General features: G+C 33.2%; 2 protein-coding genes across 2 annotated transcripts; both read left to right on the plus strand.

The window, feature by feature from the left end:
- The first annotated feature begins 323 nt into the window (after positions 1 to 323).
- LOC110727832 (glutaredoxin-C11-like) lies at positions 324 to 875 on the plus strand. Its single transcript, XM_021907397.1, has one exon. It carries the CDS (start codon positions 417 to 419, stop codon positions 723 to 725), a length of 309 nt encoding a protein of 102 aa, XP_021763089.1. The 5' UTR covers positions 324 to 416; the 3' UTR covers positions 726 to 875.
- A 98-nt stretch (positions 876 to 973) lies between these two features.
- On the plus strand, positions 974 to 11,216 carry LOC110727831 (E3 ubiquitin-protein ligase MIEL1-like). The gene is made up of 12 exons (XM_021907396.1): positions 974 to 1,787; positions 1,877 to 1,964; positions 2,058 to 2,114; positions 2,202 to 2,234; positions 2,986 to 3,063; positions 3,192 to 3,235; positions 3,366 to 3,406; positions 6,310 to 6,392; positions 6,479 to 6,570; positions 7,650 to 7,719; positions 9,409 to 9,447; positions 10,756 to 11,216. The coding sequence occupies exons 1-12, from the start codon at positions 1,675 to 1,677 to the stop codon at positions 10,897 to 10,899; spliced, it is 882 nt and encodes a 293-aa protein (XP_021763088.1). The 5' UTR covers positions 974 to 1,674; the 3' UTR covers positions 10,900 to 11,216.
- Positions 11,217 to 18,247: the final 7,031 nt, after the last annotated feature.

The following is an 18,247-nucleotide window of genomic DNA, read 5'->3' on the forward strand; positions in this document are numbered from 1 at the left end:
ATGCGTAGTCTAAAATTGAACATAAACTATAAATTTAACTTCGATAACTGATATACTCAATATATTGCGCGCATTATTATGTTTTTAACAATAAACCTTCTATATTACGGTCTTTAAACACAAAGTGACCTAAAAAGGCAGAACAAATATCGTATCCAAGATGCTCATGTACGTATGTCAAAGGGCTGGGGTCATAATCAACCAAATAAAGCAATTCTATACCTTATCTTGAATCATCCTTTGCTATCATCAACATGCATATGACCTTTTTCAACCCTTATAAATTCATGTCAACTACAAAGCAAAAATAGTCAACAAGCTAAGTATTTAAGGGGAAAAAAAACACATATATTGATTTTATTCTAGTTTCTTTCTATAATACACAAGAAAATTAATTAAGAGTCATACATACATCAATGGATAGAGTGAGTGAATTAGCAAGGACAAAGGCTGCAGTGATATTCACCAAAAGTTCATGTTGTATGTGTCATAGTATTAAGACACTATTCTATGATCTTGGTGCAAGCCCTGCCGTCTATGAATTAGATAGGGAGCCAAGAGGTAAGGAGATGGAGTCCGCGCTACAAAAGCTAGGGTGCAACCCTACTTTTCCGGCTGTGTTCATTGGTGGCACCTACGTTGGGTCCGCTAAGGATGTGCTAGGTGCTCACCTTGATGGCTCACTTAGGGATATGCTCATTGAAGCAAAAGCTATATGGTTTTAGTATGTTAGTAATGTGGGAAATCGGTAAGGATTGTACGTATGTAACTTTTGATGTATGATACTTATCGTATATCATCAAAGCTCAAAAGCTTGTGTTATTTGTATATGAGCTTTTGGTAATGCTTGGCCACAATAGTAATTTTATGATATGTATGATCAACTTTGCAAGTTGCTCTTACTCTTCATGATCACTTATTCACTTAATTTTTCTGAGGTTGTACTAGACTACTAGTAAATGAATTGAAGCACTGGTTTTTAAAGATTGGAGAAATTATCTGCCTCTAATAATTATATTTATGACTCTAATTATTAGAGATTGAGAAATGCTCAAAAAATTGATTGATGAAAGTCTTGATACTATATGAAGGATTACGCAATTAAAATGTCTATATGAACATTCCAATGAACCACCAATATATTCAACTACCTTATTATTAAAAAAATAAAACCCTAATTTCTTGTCAAATAAAAAAAAAGCAAATTAAAAAAAAACCCTAATTCTACCCTATCCAATGCATAAGTCAAGGAACCTTGTGTATTACATATTTTTCCTACATAACCTACATGCCAAGTGACTTGACCAAAACCCAATTTGATTACATGCTGACCCGAACTTCCCTTAGCCTGAAATGATCCGACCCATACCGACCTGAAAGATCCGATTGCCGGGTCTAGAATCACATAGGGCCTCAATATAACTCCGTTGTTAATTGTCAAATAAGGAATACCTAATCAAAATTTTTACTGTTTTCGGGAACCCAAGTCATGCTCACCCAGTCAAACCCCTATTGGGACCAGTACAGATCAATTTTGCTGGTTCATTCCGCAAATGGGCAAATCCTAATTCAACACCGTCTGTTAAATTGGTGCAACCTTCAAAAAATTAAATCCAACCTTATTTTAACTACTGCTAACTCAACCCAGTCAACCAAAACCTCTAACCTTCATCAATGGCGGAACAAAACTCCATTCCCGAAAACCCCCAAGACACCCCTGTTCCCGGAAATCCCCAAGATACCCCTGTTCCAGAAAATCCCCTAGATTTTGGAAAGCTTGAATTCGGGTAATTTCCACCTACAATTTTCAACTCTTCTGCAAAATCACTTCAATTATTTTTTATTTTTCTTTTTAATTTTTCGAATTTATTTGCAGTTGCGAGCATTACAGGAGACGATGCCGAATTCGAGCACCTTGTTGCAATCGTATTTTCACTTGTCGTCATTGTCAAAACGAAGCTATAGTAAGTTTCAACAAATCCTCGTTTTTGATTATTTATATTTGTTTTTCGATTTTGGATTAATTGATGATTTGGGATTTTGTTGATTGAAATTAGAACTCTTTGAGCAATGTTAAGGAGCATCATGAGATTAATCGACGTGATATTAAGCAAGTAAAATTTCCCACCTTTTTTTTTCTTGTAATTTCTAAAGTTTTTGTTTTTGGATTGAGGGTTTGATTATTTGGGGTTTGATTGCAGGTTGTTTGTGCAGTTTGTGAATTTGAACAACCGGTTAGTTTTTTATTCTCTTTTGAGTAATTTTTTTATATTTAAAAGGAAGGTTTAACTAGAATTGAGCAGCTTTTGTAGGCAAAACAAAAATTATCCCAATTTGTAATTATGATTTGGATACTAATGGAAGAAAGCAATATGATTTGTAACGATTTTGAGTCGGGGTTTGTATTAATTGGTGTGTTATTAGATGAGGAGGGTGATAGAGAGAAATAAAGACATAGCCGACTGTGATGAGTTGGGAGATAGAGATAAAGGATGTACAAAAAAAAGGAAATGTTGCAATATTCGTGATACATCTTTAAATAGTAAATTAGTAATGATTGCAATATTAGGGGAACAGAAGAAGTATACTTCCTCCGTTTCTTTTTAGTTGACTCGTTTTTTAGTCTCATTTGCTAATGCACAAATTCAACCATTAATATCTTTAATTACCAAAAAATAAAATTATAAAAAGTTGATATGGAGCTTTAAAAATATATATCGTAACAAATCTTACAAATCCCACATGACTATATTTTTCATTACGTATAAATCACCAAACACGGTCAAAGGGAAGTGTGTGAATAGTGCTAAAATCAAAACGTGTCAATTAAAGAAAAACCGAAGTAGTTTTAGATTGACAATAGGTAAGAAGGTAATTATTCCATAGTTTTATGAATTCGATTATTAGTTTTTCATTTCTATCGTATTGGTAAAAACCAGAAAGAACATACATATTGTTTGTTTTATGCTGTATCTTGGTGTACAGGTAGCAAAGATCTGCTGTAATTGCGGGGTTAACATGGGTGAGTATTTTTGTGATGTGTGCAACTTCTATGACGATGAGGTATGAACTAATTGCTTTTCACCCTCTTCCTCATCTTTTTCTTTTTGTTAATTTATGGCAAAAGCTGTAAAGTAGTTATCTACATTGTCTTTGCATTGGCTTTCAATGATTGATTTATCTTTTTACAGATTGAGAAAAAACAATTTCATTGCACCGAGTGTGGAATTTGTAGGTCAGCATTGTTAGCTAGCTCAATTTGGGTTTTTTTTTTTTTTTTTTTTTTTTTTTTTTTTTTTTTTTTTTCCGTGCTGTTTTTAATTTTTGATTGTTATTGTCAACTGCAATGCTCATTCTAATTTCAGGGTTGGTGGTCGTGAGAACTTCTTTCACTGTCCAAAGTGTGGTATGCCTTAATAGCCATTTTTGGTAAATTCTGACATTTAGTGTCTTACTATATTATTGCTTGTGTGCTGAGTGCATTTATACTTTTCCTTGTTTACTTCATGTTCACCCTGCTATTTTTCTTATTTGTAATCTTCTTTATTTTTAGTGCAAAATTATACCACTCCCGATGCTTTAAGCTGGTTTTAGGGCCCTTAACTTACTGATTGGTTCTTTCAAAAAAAAAAAAAAAAAACCTTACTGATTGGTCATGAAGCATGTTGGGGAGCACACATACTCCATAGAAGCTTTGGAGATATGATGCTTGTGTTCTAATAAGTATTAACTTAACTAATACTCCCTCCATTTTGTAATAATCACAACAATTCTCTTTACGTTTGTTTCATAATAATTGCAATACTTGCTTATTTGGTATGGACCCACTCCATCTAGTTTTCTTAGTTGATGGTTCCAAGCATTATTCACAAACTTTTAAGTTATATATTAAGCTTTATTGATAATCACAAAGAAAACAAGCACTGGTTGTTCACTTCAATGGTTGAGTGCTTTGGCTTTTGCCTTTTGTTTGTCCATGTACCAGACAATCAATGTGGTGGTGCACTGGTTGTTCATGTTCAAAGTGTTTTTTTATATATAGTTTAGGAAGAATGTGTCGTGTGGGCTGAATTAGTTAAGAAGATCTATACTCATATATTTATGAATCTATCATAAACATTAATATACTGCTTGTAGCATGCTTCCTTAGACAATTCTATTGGGTAACATATGAGTCTCAATTAAAGCTCCATTATTGGTGGGCACACAAATGATCAAACCGTGACAAGAGATGACAACTTAGATCTACTAGTAGGAAGAGTTTTCTTCTCTCTTTCTATTCTTCATTAAATTTAAAATAAAAATTACAATTATATATTAACTTATTTTATTTCTACACTAAAATGCATTAATTTAGGAAAGTCTTTCTTTCCTTATCTTCCTTGTTTAGCCGGCCACCATGAAGCTACATTCCCAACTTGGGCTATGCGGCTTGAGGTGATTTACCAGTCAACCTCGTTTTGAGCTCGCCCCATGTTCGTGGTTTGATTCGACCCATGCTTATGTGTGTGACCCTATAACGTTACTTCATACTTCGTTTTTCTTTAATTGCACCATTTGGGTTGGACACAAAGATTAAGAAAGGAATTAAATGACCAAAATTCCCAAGTGATTAGAAACAAAGGAAAGAGAGTAAAGTGACGTAACAAGGGTAATTATCAAACGTAAGGGTAAGATGAGTATTTTGGTATGTGAACACAAACAAAAAGTGTATGTGAGGCTGTGAGCATATCTGAAATAGAAATAGTGCAACTTTCTAAAGAGGAAAATGGTGCACTTAAAAATAAGGAGGAATTATTAAGTTGCAAGCCCATTTACACTAAACTGGCTAATTGATAGTGGCTCCTAGCTCAACGTGTTGATTACTTTATATAACTGATTAATTGTCATTTGTATTTGATCCTATAAAGATTCATTTAGAGTAATGCACATTGTTTTCAGGACACACTTCCAAAAAATTTTAACCGATGTGATGATTTTAAAGCCTGATGATGACACTTGGATAATCAGTTAATGCTGTTTCTTTGTTTTTTCCCTTACCACTAAAGGCTGATCATTCAAAATCTTTTGCAGGTAAAGTAGTGTAGTTTTGAGAATTGGCCATGACCTAGTTTTCATTATTGTGCCCACTTTAAAGTAATAATTCTAACCTTGGTGATTGACTATGAGTTGTCATATGTAAATTAGGCCTACGCCTTAAATGTTATCTCTCACCAGTCATTAATGGTTACTCATATAATTCTGTAAGAGAGAGAATTTTGTATAATCAAGTGAGGTTTAGTTATAGAGATTTTCCTTATTTAGTGTTAAGCTAGCGCGTTGTGTCCTTTACTGGCTACTCTTGTGATCCATAAGCTTATTTTATGACTTTTCTAGTCAAACTTTAGTTGCATTAGAGATTCTCAGATTCATATGGCTTGGATTTGTTCCTAATTAATTTATGCTTTCTTATAGTTCTTCTTTTCTTTCCCATCTAACTCACAGTAGGGCTCCACTGGCCTCTTAATGCCAAATAGTACTTGGGGGTTTAGTGTCTTGGAGAGGGAGGTAAAGCAATCAAGTGTAGCTTTAGGGATTATGTGACCATTACCCTGGTATGGTAGTGAGGGGACACGTAGATCCATTTGTTTGTGTTTGTTGCGATTTGTATATTTCTTAAGTTGCCTTCCCCAAAGTATTTTTTACTAAGTTAAATGTCTTTCTTAAGCCTTTAGTGAAGCTTGCATGTAAATTTTTTTGATCATGAGATTTTATTTTGTTCCTGTGAGTTCAATTTCAGTGTGTTACAATTTTGTTTTTGAACAAGTGTACTGGTTATCTCTTCTCAGTTTTCCTAATATTCAAGGTCCCCATCAGTTGCTATACTTCTGAGATTTTAATAGCGGTCCATTAGTTTTCTTTCACTTGCATATATTCTACAGCTGCTATTTCTCACAATATTCGTAATTCAATCTTTAAGTAATCAGAATTTTAACACCATATTTCTTGCATGCAAGGCATTCTTTTTCTTGTCCGCATCTCTCTTGAGTCTCTTCCATGGCTTGCTTTGTAATTAACTCCCTACCCCTAACTTTTGTTTTCTAATTTTTTCTATCACTATATTGTAAATTTGTGGTAGCCAATTACTTGTCATATACGTTTCAAATGTAATTGCTTGTTGAGATGACTGATCATGGTTATAGAAGAGTGACATGGGTGAAATGTTGGTACTAATTTGGGTTATTTGCATTGGTGCCATTTCAATTGGTTTGGCAAGGTGAGAGATTTATTCCTTCATTTTTTTATTTTTTATTTTTACTGTAAGTGCAGGTTCTTGCTATGCTGTGAGTCTGCGTGACAACCACGACTGTGTGGAAGACTCTATGAAGAATTCTTGCCCTATCTGCTATGAGGTTTGATTCCCAGTTGTTAAATATGTATAGACAAGAAACACAAGTATTTGCTGTGTTGTCCTGATCATGTTGCATTGTGTTGACAGTACCTTTTTGACTCGACCAAAGTCACACAAGTTATGAGATGTGGACATACAATACACATGGGTTGTTATGAAGAGATGTTGAATCAGCAGCAGTAAGCCCGTTGCATCTTCTATATGCCCATGTCTTTTGCTAAATTTTTTTCCTTTTCCCAATGTCAGAATATCATCCCACCCTCCTCTTCTGAATGGAGTTTGTCAAAATTTGGTAAATTTAATTTTTCATGATATTGATTTGAGACATCGCTGCAGTAATTGTTCTAAGTGGATCTAGAAGAGTAGAATTGAGGAGTACAAACTACAAAGAAAATAAGCAAAGGCTACTAGATTGATCTGATTACAATTAGTTCAGCAGGGTTGTTACTTTGCTCTTTTATCATAAGCTATTAGCATGTTTCCAGGAAAGACTTCTAAGTGCTTCTCCACCATCGCCTTGCTCTGATGAATATTTCTGTACTAAGTAGTAAGAAACTTATCTATATTGTAAAGTTTTCTTGCCAAAAGCCCAAAATTCAAGCTCATTAGATTTCATATACCTTGACACAAACTTTTTCTTTGTTACTTGAAAGATTGACCATGGTCTTTCACTGTTGAAGTGAGATGCCCTGTGTTAGTGGGAAGAGTATTATCAATTGTGTCGAGTCCAGAAATATTAATCAGAGATCATAAAATATGCCATATATTCCCATATTCATTATTCTGAAAATAACTGCAGCTTTCTTGTAATATCAAATGAATGTCATGGTCATTCATTCACTTCTGTATTGGCTTTTGTGAACTATGACTATCTGTTTGTGAAACTTAGCCCAACGTAATGGATAATGTTGTTCATATGATTGTATTGAGGCAAATAAATTGAAGGCATATTCTAACACTTCTGAACCTCTATTCAAATGTTCATGAGTTTTCGTTTAAAACCAAAGAAAGCTAATATGAAGTGCTGTCTAAAGGTAGACGAAATCATTTTTATAAAGTGGGTGGAGCAGAGACTTGATCTGCCCTCACTTACCTCTTTTTCTTCCTGTCTATTATTTAATTCTTTTTTTGTGGTCGAAAATGATGAGATCATTACACATTGGTTGGTTTGAAATTGTTTTCTGTCTTTTGCATTCCTTCATTTTGATTATATGTATTGTTTTCTGTATTTTGATGATAGTATTCCTTCATGGATCAGGTATCGATGCCCCTTATGCTCCAAGTCAAGTATGGACATGACAAGAAACTGGGAAAAATTGGATGAAGAGGTGACAAGTTAATTTGTTTGTTTAAATTTCAAATTTCATTTTCTTCCTTGGAAATTTGAAATTTTGTTAACTTGATTTAGTTGTTGTTCAAATTAATGAGCATACATATCTATCTACTGAAAGCATATGCATGAACTGTATTGGTATTTGAAGTGAAGCCAGAATACGGTATAAGAAACACAGAATATTGATCCTTTATTATTGTGCTTGTTAGTAAAAATATCAGATTTGTAAGTATACAATTTCAGAGATAAGTAATGTAAAAGGGACATTGGCGGATAGATAATGGTAGTGACATAAGATTACTATGTGTTTAAAGAGTGTCTTTAGCTGTGAGTAGTTCCCTCACTCCCTTCCCCTTCCCCCCCCCCCAAACTTATTCTCTTTATTTGATATTTTGATTACGAAGAGGTTTTTGACTGTTTTTCTGTATGCACTACTTGTTTTATCACTCTATTAAGCTGTGAACAGAAAAGAGGTGCACTTATGTAAACTTGTGTCAGGTGGACCTTCAATTTGTGTTTTTGAAGAACATTATTCTTGCTAAGACACCATACTTTTTCCAGCTAGTAAATATTAGACACAATAAAGAGGCCATACTCTTTCATTCTAATCTCTCCCAATAAAAACATGGCATCTGTTTATTGGTTTGCTTGTTGAAATTGGCAACTTCTTGCCTGCTAACTTTTCCCCTTTAAACTCATTATTTGTTCTGGCTAATGCAATCTGCTGATTGCTAATGCTAACTGCACTGCTAATTGTTGATTGTTGATGTCCTTATGTGTGAATCTGTTAAAATACTAGCAGATTGGGTCTGAAAATTCCATATTTACTGATAATGCCCATATAAATGGGGCTTGAGATTATCGGTTGCTTGATTGTAAAAAACTATCATATGATGTGGATTGTGGTGTATGGTTTTGAGGATGGTTAATTTCCCTTCAATCTTTTATTTCTTGAAAACATGGCTTGTAAAACAATATATTACGCTACTATATTAATCTAGTGGTATCTTGAAATGACTAGTAATGTAAGACGTGTTCATCATGATTTATCTCAAGATTTTGGTCAATTGATCACCGCATGACAAGTAATTTTACTGGTGAATTACCAAGTTACCAACTATCCCTGAATCATTCTTCACAAAACAAATTGCACTTCTCAATCTTTCTTTCTTTCCTTTTTTTTTTTTTTTTTATTTTTTTTATTTTTTTTATTTGGGTTTGTTGGCTGGTTCTTCATAAACAACTTCTCTACCAATGTATCCAAATAGATCTCATCAAAAAAAAAAAAAAAAAAAAAAAACATCCAAATTAGAGGAAAGGTATATATGTCCACTTTGGTTCTCATAGCTGGATTCTTACTATATGCATTTTGTTGTCATTATCTTTTTATCTTGTACTGGTGCTTTGATGGTGGTTAGTTCCTGTAGGCCTGCATCAGCAGCTGCTGTACTTGTCTGTTCTCTTGTTGTAGCATTAATTTTCAGCTTCAACCTGACCAATATGCAGTGGTCACCATGAAATTCATGATGGATTTTCTAGGTGACTCTTAGAAGCTTGTGTTCTTTATGTACTTTCTTATCTGGGAGGCTACATGTTCTGAGAGATATAGTTGAGTTAATGTCAATTTCTCTTTCTGAGATGGATATTTTAACTTGGTTTACTAAATATTTTATGTGGATTGCAGATTGAAGCTACTATCATGCCTGATGAGTATCGTTATGAGGTACGACTTATTCTGGTTTTGTACTTTTGTTGTGATTGTTTCTCTTGAACTTTTCGACCCTTCAAGCCCTCTATCTCAAAGGCAACTAGACTAACGACCAGAGGAAGGTTAATCCAAGCCGTCCACTATAATTCTATAATATTCAACTTTAGTGAGGCTGAGGCGTGGAGCCAGTGTTGATGGTATATGCTCCATGGCTCACTACTCTGAATCTGCATTTGTAATCTATCTTGAAGGTGCTAGTGAATAGCTCTACTACAGGGACGTTTCTGCTATACCTATAGAGGACTAGTGTTAAGGATAAAACTCTAGGCAGGTAGATCACTTGTGAGATTTCCTTGAGATTTTAGTCTTGTTTATTCTACCAATCTTCCTACAGTAATCTTTGAGGTTGAATTCTTGAGAAATGAGAAGTTTTTAAATATAAAATATGTACCCAGCAACAAATACTAAATGGTCAGTTAGGAGGAAATGGATAGGTAAAATAATAATTATCATAAAATTCACACGAGTGATTTTCTAATTGCATATGGACTTCTATGCTCCTCACTTCCTCAGACTAGGGTAATTGGTTTGGATTCGGGTATTTAATCTCAAGTATTAGATTTGACGACTTTATGAAAGGTTTCGTTGTTATAGACCTATGAATTCAAAATGAAGTAACAACTGCTCATAAACATGTCATAGTGTCATGTATCTGACATAGGTACTCTTGAGGTGAATCAACAAACCAAGTACCATAGCAGGGACTTCACCTGTTACCCATATTTTTGTAAACTGTTAAACATGCTCTTCATTGGCAACTTTGTTAAATGAAGGCTTTTATATTCTCATTGTCATAGTTGAATCTGCAGAAATGCTATATTATAGAATGACCAAAATTACTCTAGTTGAATGTTTTGAATATGACTATGAACTTGGCACATTTCAAAAAACTGTGAACTTGAATCTTTTCTCTCAGGTTCCTGACATGTGTAGTTGAATATTATTTTTCCATATGATATTGCTATTAATCGTTTTGGATCAGTAGCAATAGTAATATCATAAACCATTTGCTGCCACATTAATAATCGACCCTTTTTGTAAAAGACTAAAATTGTTGGATTAATCTGACATTCTTGAACTCCCAATCTCACAAAGAATATTTTGAATAAATCTACCACATGCTATTACTATTTTAAGAACTGAGGAATTTTTCTGAACACCAAAATTGGTATATGTAATTATTATTTCTAGATGTAGAGAATACTGCTACTTTTTTTTACATTTAAGTGAACAAGATATTGATACAGGAAGAAATTTTGGCAGGTATCAATCCTCTGCAATGATTGCAGTGTAACAAGCATAGTGAAATTCCACATATTTGGGCACAAGTGCAGTCATTGCAATTCATACAACACTCGTGTAACGCAAAAGCAAATTCCTCAGGAGGAGTCGACATCAGATAACTGATTCATTTGCCCACCTCAATTTGTAGCAGACATTAAAACACTGCTATTATACAAGCATTCAGATTGGCTTTTGTTTGTAAAATTCTAGTTTGAGTTTCTTATATGGCCGGGTTCTGCAGTGGTTGTTAGCAACATTGACCATTGTTCGCTGTAAAGTATTCAGCAGCTAGAATTTACCAATGTGTCAATTTTTCAATAGGCACAAGGGTTTATAATGTATGAAATACATTTTGTTCTTGTGTAACAGATAGGCTGGTTATTTTTATTACATAAACAATTTGCAGAAGATGAAAAAATGTCACTCACATTGTTTGCTTATATGGTACACTATTATCTCGATGTCACCTAAGTATCCCCTCTATTCCTTAAAGATTGTCACGCTATATTTTGAATCCTTCTTAAAGGTCATCCCCACAATCTTTCTTGAATAACTTTATAATACAACGGGCAATAACTAATGTACCGAGGGTGTAGAATGGTGCACCAACATATGCTAGCATTGCCTTTGCATAGGAGGTGAGTGTAGATGCCCTAATTGCACAACCAATTACGCTCCTTAGCCACTAACACTCATAAAATTGTAAGCAGACCTTGCATTATATGACTCAACCTCTCTCTACATGCATTCCTCTTCTTCTATTACTTCGCTATATGCATTCTTTTTATGATCTACATCATGAACTAATTTGATATATCTGATTACAGTTTTAGCAACGATTCAGCCTGATCTTTTTCGGAACTGATTTGATTTGCCTGCACATTTTGTTTCTCTTGATTGTTTATGATTCCTGATAGTATCTGCATTTTGGCTCATACAAGTATATCAGAGTGCAGTACAATGACTGTTTATGTATAACTGTCCAAAGTCTTCTTACACCATACACAACGTTTATCCTTGCCATTTCTAGATCATGTTAAAATAATTGAATGAACCCAATTTAATCTAGTTTCATACACATATAACCATTATGTAATTAGGGTGAAGTAGTAAATCAAAATTTTTGCTATTATTATATTGAAAGAAGCAATCATCTAAATATTAAAATATTCAGTTGAAGGAGAAAGAGTTAGTGGAGGATCTCACATCACATGAGATAAGAAAGAAAGAGAAGGAGAGTAAGATAGTGGTAAGATCTATGAGGACAGATGGAGTATTTGAGGTAATATTGAAGTTTAATTAGGAATCGAAAAGAAAGTCATGTACACATAGATATGTGGTGGATTGTACTAACATAACTTTGGCAAACATAAGACACGCGAAGTAGACTATGTAATATGATATCCAACCAAACCTCTTTAATTCGCATCGCAGAAACAATGCATTCATATTTACTAGTATATTTTGTTATCCATATATGCTTTGTTTCTTCAATTGTAAAAGGAGTTACTTGTCTTCTTTGAGTGTGGACCCTTCACATTTTGTAAAGCCATTTACAAGTTGTAATAGAGTTTTTTATAGGTTATATTCAGTTCACTTGATTTTTTATTTAAAAGATTGAAGTTACTAACTAAAAATTATCATAAATAATAAATGTTAGTAACTAATTAAGGATTACGATAGAACTATGTTATAGTTATATAAAGTGGTTGAAGATAAGGTTACATGCATCTGAACCTCAAATCATTATTCAAGGTTTTAATCATCTCTCTGAAATTGTGGGAGCGGAGTAATTCATTACGTAAATGTCAGAGGTCTTTATCATGATCATCCAAAAATGGCATCAAACAAAAGCTAGGTTGTTAATAAAAATCCTTAAACCAACAACCTAGAGACAAAATGTCAAATCGATACTACAAACTACTAGTTGTATCAATGTGTAACATGTTTGATATGGCATTACATGTACCCCTCCGTCCCACTTAAATTGATCCCACTTGATCAACTTTTGTGAGGCAATACAATTCAATGGATCGAAGGGAGTACCATAATAAGTATAATGCGTGTCTTTTTTGCTATGGTAATAGTAGTGGAGTAAAATATTGATCTTTTGAGCTTCTAAGTATATTTAGCATAGCAGAGCAAGAGTCAGTAAAGTAAAACAGAATTCTAAGCGAGCAAGATGCAATAGAGTAAATTTCAACAGAACAGATCACAACAGCTCAAAAGAACATGACTTAAGGAGATAAATCTTAAGACAAGACTTGTTAATCTAATTGTCAAAGGCATAATTATAAGAATCATTAAAAAGCTCCTTTTGCCTAGCTTCACAATTTCGAGAATAGCATCCCTCTAAATTTTTACTGTGACTTTGACAATGATATTATAACAACCCTTTTTCATTGGACTCCCTATATATGCACATATATATGCAATGTGCCCTAATCCAAATTAATATCACTAACACTTCAAACAAAGAAAGAGATAGATCGAGGAGAATCCAAGTCTTTGACATAATCCGATCATTGTGATCGTTATGGACACCTTAAGGCCGTTAGTGGATGAAAAGCCGGTGGTAGTATTCAGCAAGAATAGTACAGATCCAGTGAGCCATTCTATGAAGCATTTATTTATAAGCTATGGTGCAAACCCCATAGTGTACGAGCTAAACGAGTTATCGAATGGACAAGAAGTTGAAAATTCCCTAGGAACGATGGGGCACGTACCAAGTGTTCCGGCCATCTTCATTGGTGGGAACTTTATTGGTGGTGCAAACGACGTTATTGGCCTGCAAGTTCGTGGTGAACTAGCCCAAAAGTTGATTGATGCTCGAGCCATTTGGGTTTGGAATGGGGATCGGTAACTATATTATTAGTGGTTGTCTTTAAAACCGATATTAGTTAAGACAGTATGTAATTACATATAATTGGGTGTAGCTTCTAAGTTCTATCCAATTGCATATATATAATTATATATATGTACCTATTATGCTATATTAGTTACTACTTAATCATATATATAATTGCTGCATGCATTTTGCACTATTATTGCGGATGATTGCGCATTTCTCAACATAATTACCTTTGTGATTGTAGCATCTATAAGGATCCTACGTAGTGCGCATCTTGCGGAGGTGAATGTGAGTTTAAAATTTAAAACAGCGGAAGACTTTAGTGTACAAAGTGCCACCAGCTTGTGAACAAGCTCGATCAAAGCTTGTTCAATTCGTTAATAAACAAACGGGGTCAAAAATAAATTTCAAGTTCATTTTATCAACGAGCATAGTGTAGGTCAATAAAACTTATTTTTAGTATCGCGAATAACTCGTTCATATGTTTGTTTAATTTATATGCTTTCTTTTTACAAGAAAATAACTACTAGTAATTTATTAATAAAAAGTATTGTGTCAAAAAAAAAAAGAATAATAATAATAATAAAAAGCATGCATTTACAAAAGAAACTTAAATTTATTTAACAAATACATAAAAACAAATCAAACAAAAGTTTTCATCATTGAAGCCACAATTGTTTGTTGAATACTTATATATCTTGCACTGTAATATATCTCTTGCACATTTTACTAGAATATACAACCTTTTTCGGAGAGATGGTCTAATGATCCTATACGATTTCATAACAACAAATTAAATCAATTATAGGACAGAAGAAGATAGTTTTTTTTATTATAAACTCTAACCCACAATAATTACCTAAGGGGAAGCTAATTAAAGTAAAAATATATGCAATTGTGACGTCATCATCTTCTATTTTAGTAATAGTTAATAGATTTAAATAACTAAATAATGCCAATAGTTAATGGCTGAGGTCGACCTCAGCCAACACTAGCTAAGGTTGACGCCAAAATTGAACATTTAGTCTAATAAAAATAAACATTTTCATACTGAACATATTTTACAATAATTTTGTATTTCTCAATAATTAAATGTTCATTTTCATGCAGTATAATGTTCATTCTTATAGAATAAATGTTCATTTTCATGCCTTATGATGTTCATTCTTATAAAAATAAATGTTCATTTTATTTTTTAATTAATAAAAGTTTTGTATTTGTTCAATTATATAAATGTTCATTCTTTTTAATAAAGGATGGTCAATGAACGCATTTTGTTCATTTTTATTTGTTCAGTTCGTTCATGGCCTTTCCAATATTGGTCGAATGCAAGAGGATGCTGAACCTGCCTTTCACTTCTTCTCTCTCCTCCACGTCTAACTCGTGTTTACACTCACACCCTTGCCATTATCCATGGCAACGCTGCTGCAAACTGATGATGATGATGCTTATTCTTCATGAGTCTCACCTAGCACCCCCCCCCCCCTTTAAGCACTAGTTTTATTTAATTCCAGTACTTTCCTTTGTTTACTCCTAGCTTAATTAGCTTGTTTGCTTTATTTTGGTTCCTTCAGGTGGTCTTCATGTTTGCTAATTCTACTTCACTAGCAACATGACATACTTTTTTGGGTCAATACTTGCACTCCTATGGTTTCTTCCATAACGTAATATAATGTTTTGGTTAAAAAAAAATGTTCAGTTATATAATATTAAATGTACAATTTGTTTTTTTTTTTTTTTTTTTTTTTTTTTTACAGTTTCATAGTCTATTTATTTTACTCTTATGTTATAAATGTTTATTTTTATATAATGCAATGTTCAGAACTAGGTGTTCATTATTTTTTTCTTGTAAATGTTCATTTTTTTCGACCTCGATGGCTGAGCGCGACCTCAACCAAAAATTTGCAAAATCACGCAGGGCTATGATATGTGGCATGGGCCCTTACAGTGGCTTGACATGCCAGGGCTGATCTTGACTTAGGCTCCAAATATTACATACTAGATGAAGCCCGTGCGATGCACGGTTTGTTTGATTTTTTTTTTTAAAATTTTTTTTGTATTAATATGCTAAAATTTGTTATATATTTAGATAAAATTCCTAATATCAAAAGATAATATATAATATTTAATTAGTTTAAACTTAAAAATTGTATTCGCCAATTTTGCTTACGTGGCATTTGAATTATTTAATTATAAAAGAAATATAATAATATCTTATTTGATTGGCTACAACAAAAATTTATAATACTATGTGGCGCTCTAAGAAAATTAAATTCTAAGTGGCTCTCTAAAAACTCGGGAAAAAACTCCCCTTTATATATATATATATATTAGATTTGGCTTATTGGGCTTGAGAACCCTTTGAGAATTTAAGGCCTAAAATAAAGGCCACTTTGGCACCCAAGTATGCATTTTGAAGTATACATAAAAAAAAAAAATTAATTAAAAAAATAATAATAAATAAATAAATCGTTTCAAAAAAAATAAATAAATAAAATCCTACTTGGAGTGTACATTGAGAATTTGTTATAAAACCCGTGTACAAGGGAAATTTAATTTTGTTTGAACAATATTATGGAAAATCACTCCCTTTTATTTGTCGATGATGACTTCAAATTAAAGCTTATCAATGGCGGAAAAGTCATAAATGTTGTCCTAAACCTTAAAAGGGACTTTTTTTTTTTTTTTTTTTTTGAGGAAATCTCATAAAGCACTTGATGATATATAATATGATTCTACTGGTCTTTCAACGCCCCATTGAACCATCATACTCCTTTTATCATTTTCTGTAAATATGTTTAATATATTGGCGTTAAAATGTTGACATCCCATAATCAAAATCCTAAATATGTTTAATATATTGGCGTTACTGTATTTAATAGTTTCTAGTAAAACTTTAAGACATGAAAATAGATCACTGTATTCTTGTTTATTTAAATAATGTAGAGCAATTTAAGACGTGAAATAGATCACATGTAAAAAAAAAATTTGTTAAATTTGAATGGCATACATAGTCAATTATGACATGATCTTTGTATACTCATAATATGATTATTACTTCCTCTATTTTTCTTATTAATTGACACATTTCACGCTTGCCAACGCATACTTTCAAAAGTCAAATGTGTCAACTGTAAAAAAAAAAAAAAAAAAAAAAAAACGGAGGTAGTATTATATTCCTGCGTTACAATGGTTTTTTTCCTGCAAGGGAGTTAAAAATCTCCAAGAATTGCATCACCAGAAATGAAATAGAATGATGGCCAAGATACCAAATTCGACAGAGTTTTCGCGAAGCTAGCAACTAGGTGTCAAGGTTGCTCAAATTTCCACACCCATTTGCTAAAGTTGGCATTCCATTTGGTACAAGTCACAACTATCTCAAGAATCAAGACACCGTTCTGTTAAATTCTTTTGTGCAGGTACGCTTATCATCATAATAAGTTATTGTAATCCCGTCTCTTATAGTCTTGATAAGACATTGCAGGAATCTAGTAATAGAAGAGTCAAGATATCGAATTTTCACAGTGTGGGGAAAAATGCTACAGGCTGAAAGCCTTCAGAGTCCAGACCCATCTTGAATTTGGTATAGTTGACATTCCTTTCCGTACTGACAATGTACAACTATCTCAAGTCAGCATTTATTCCTCTGTATGTTATGTCATCTTCCTGTCAGTTCCCATTTTCGACAAAAGCAGTAAAAAAAAGTTCATAACATGTATCACCATCTTCAATCTGCAGTCGAGTTACCCTTCGAATTAAGTGGCCCTTCACTAAACATAGAGCTACTTGTATTTATTCTGCCTCAAATTCCTTCATGTGCTTGCAGCATGGCCTTGATTCCTCTTTTGCTTTATTCACCTGTTTTGCTTTTAGATGTGATCACCGGTCAACCTCAAACGCATTCAGCTTCATCTTTTAGATGAATGCACCTTAAGTTACTCGGAATTTCTATTACACTTCAAGTGCCTATGTCGGATCCTTGACATTTCATTTCAGATAAAGTCTACCTCAATCACATTTAAGCTGCATATATAATAGAGGGGTGCATTGTACAAACCCAAATCTTGTAGACTTGAAGATAATGAAAAGTACTTAGCATCGCGCTAGTGTTCAGTCTCAGTACATCCTGCTGCTGATTTCTGACAAAACATGAAAGGCCTTATCAGTACATAATACTTATTAAAGGGAAAAAACTAGAATCTGATTCTAAAGTTCACTTCTAACAGACTACTAAATATGTTCATCTTCTTTAGCTGATTTTATATGTTAAAAGATTTACTAGAGCTCCCATCTTGAAGTATGACATATGTTTCGGTTTTTCAGGAAGATAAAGATAGCATTGACATTTGCATACATGAGCATAACTTTTTTTCGGAATGAAGGAAAAGATGTATGCTAAACATTGTACAAAAAGCGTGCAATTCTGTGCTACTAGATATATATTCTTAAATTCTTTGCACAAGTAGCAAAACCTTGGTCACTTTTGTAGATTCTTTCTAGATTGAGTGAAATATGGAATATTACTGACTTTGTATAGTCTAATTGTCTAAGTCCACCTTCCAACTTTAACTACCAAAATCTCAGGGTAACTGCTTAACTTGCCAAAGGATTTCATCAGTC

The sequence above is a fragment of the Chenopodium quinoa genome, unplaced genomic scaffold (genome assembly GCF_001683475.1).
Source record: "Chenopodium quinoa cultivar QQ74 unplaced genomic scaffold, ASM168347v1, whole genome shotgun sequence".
Lineage (NCBI taxonomy): Eukaryota > Viridiplantae > Streptophyta > Magnoliopsida > Caryophyllales > Amaranthaceae > Chenopodium > Chenopodium quinoa.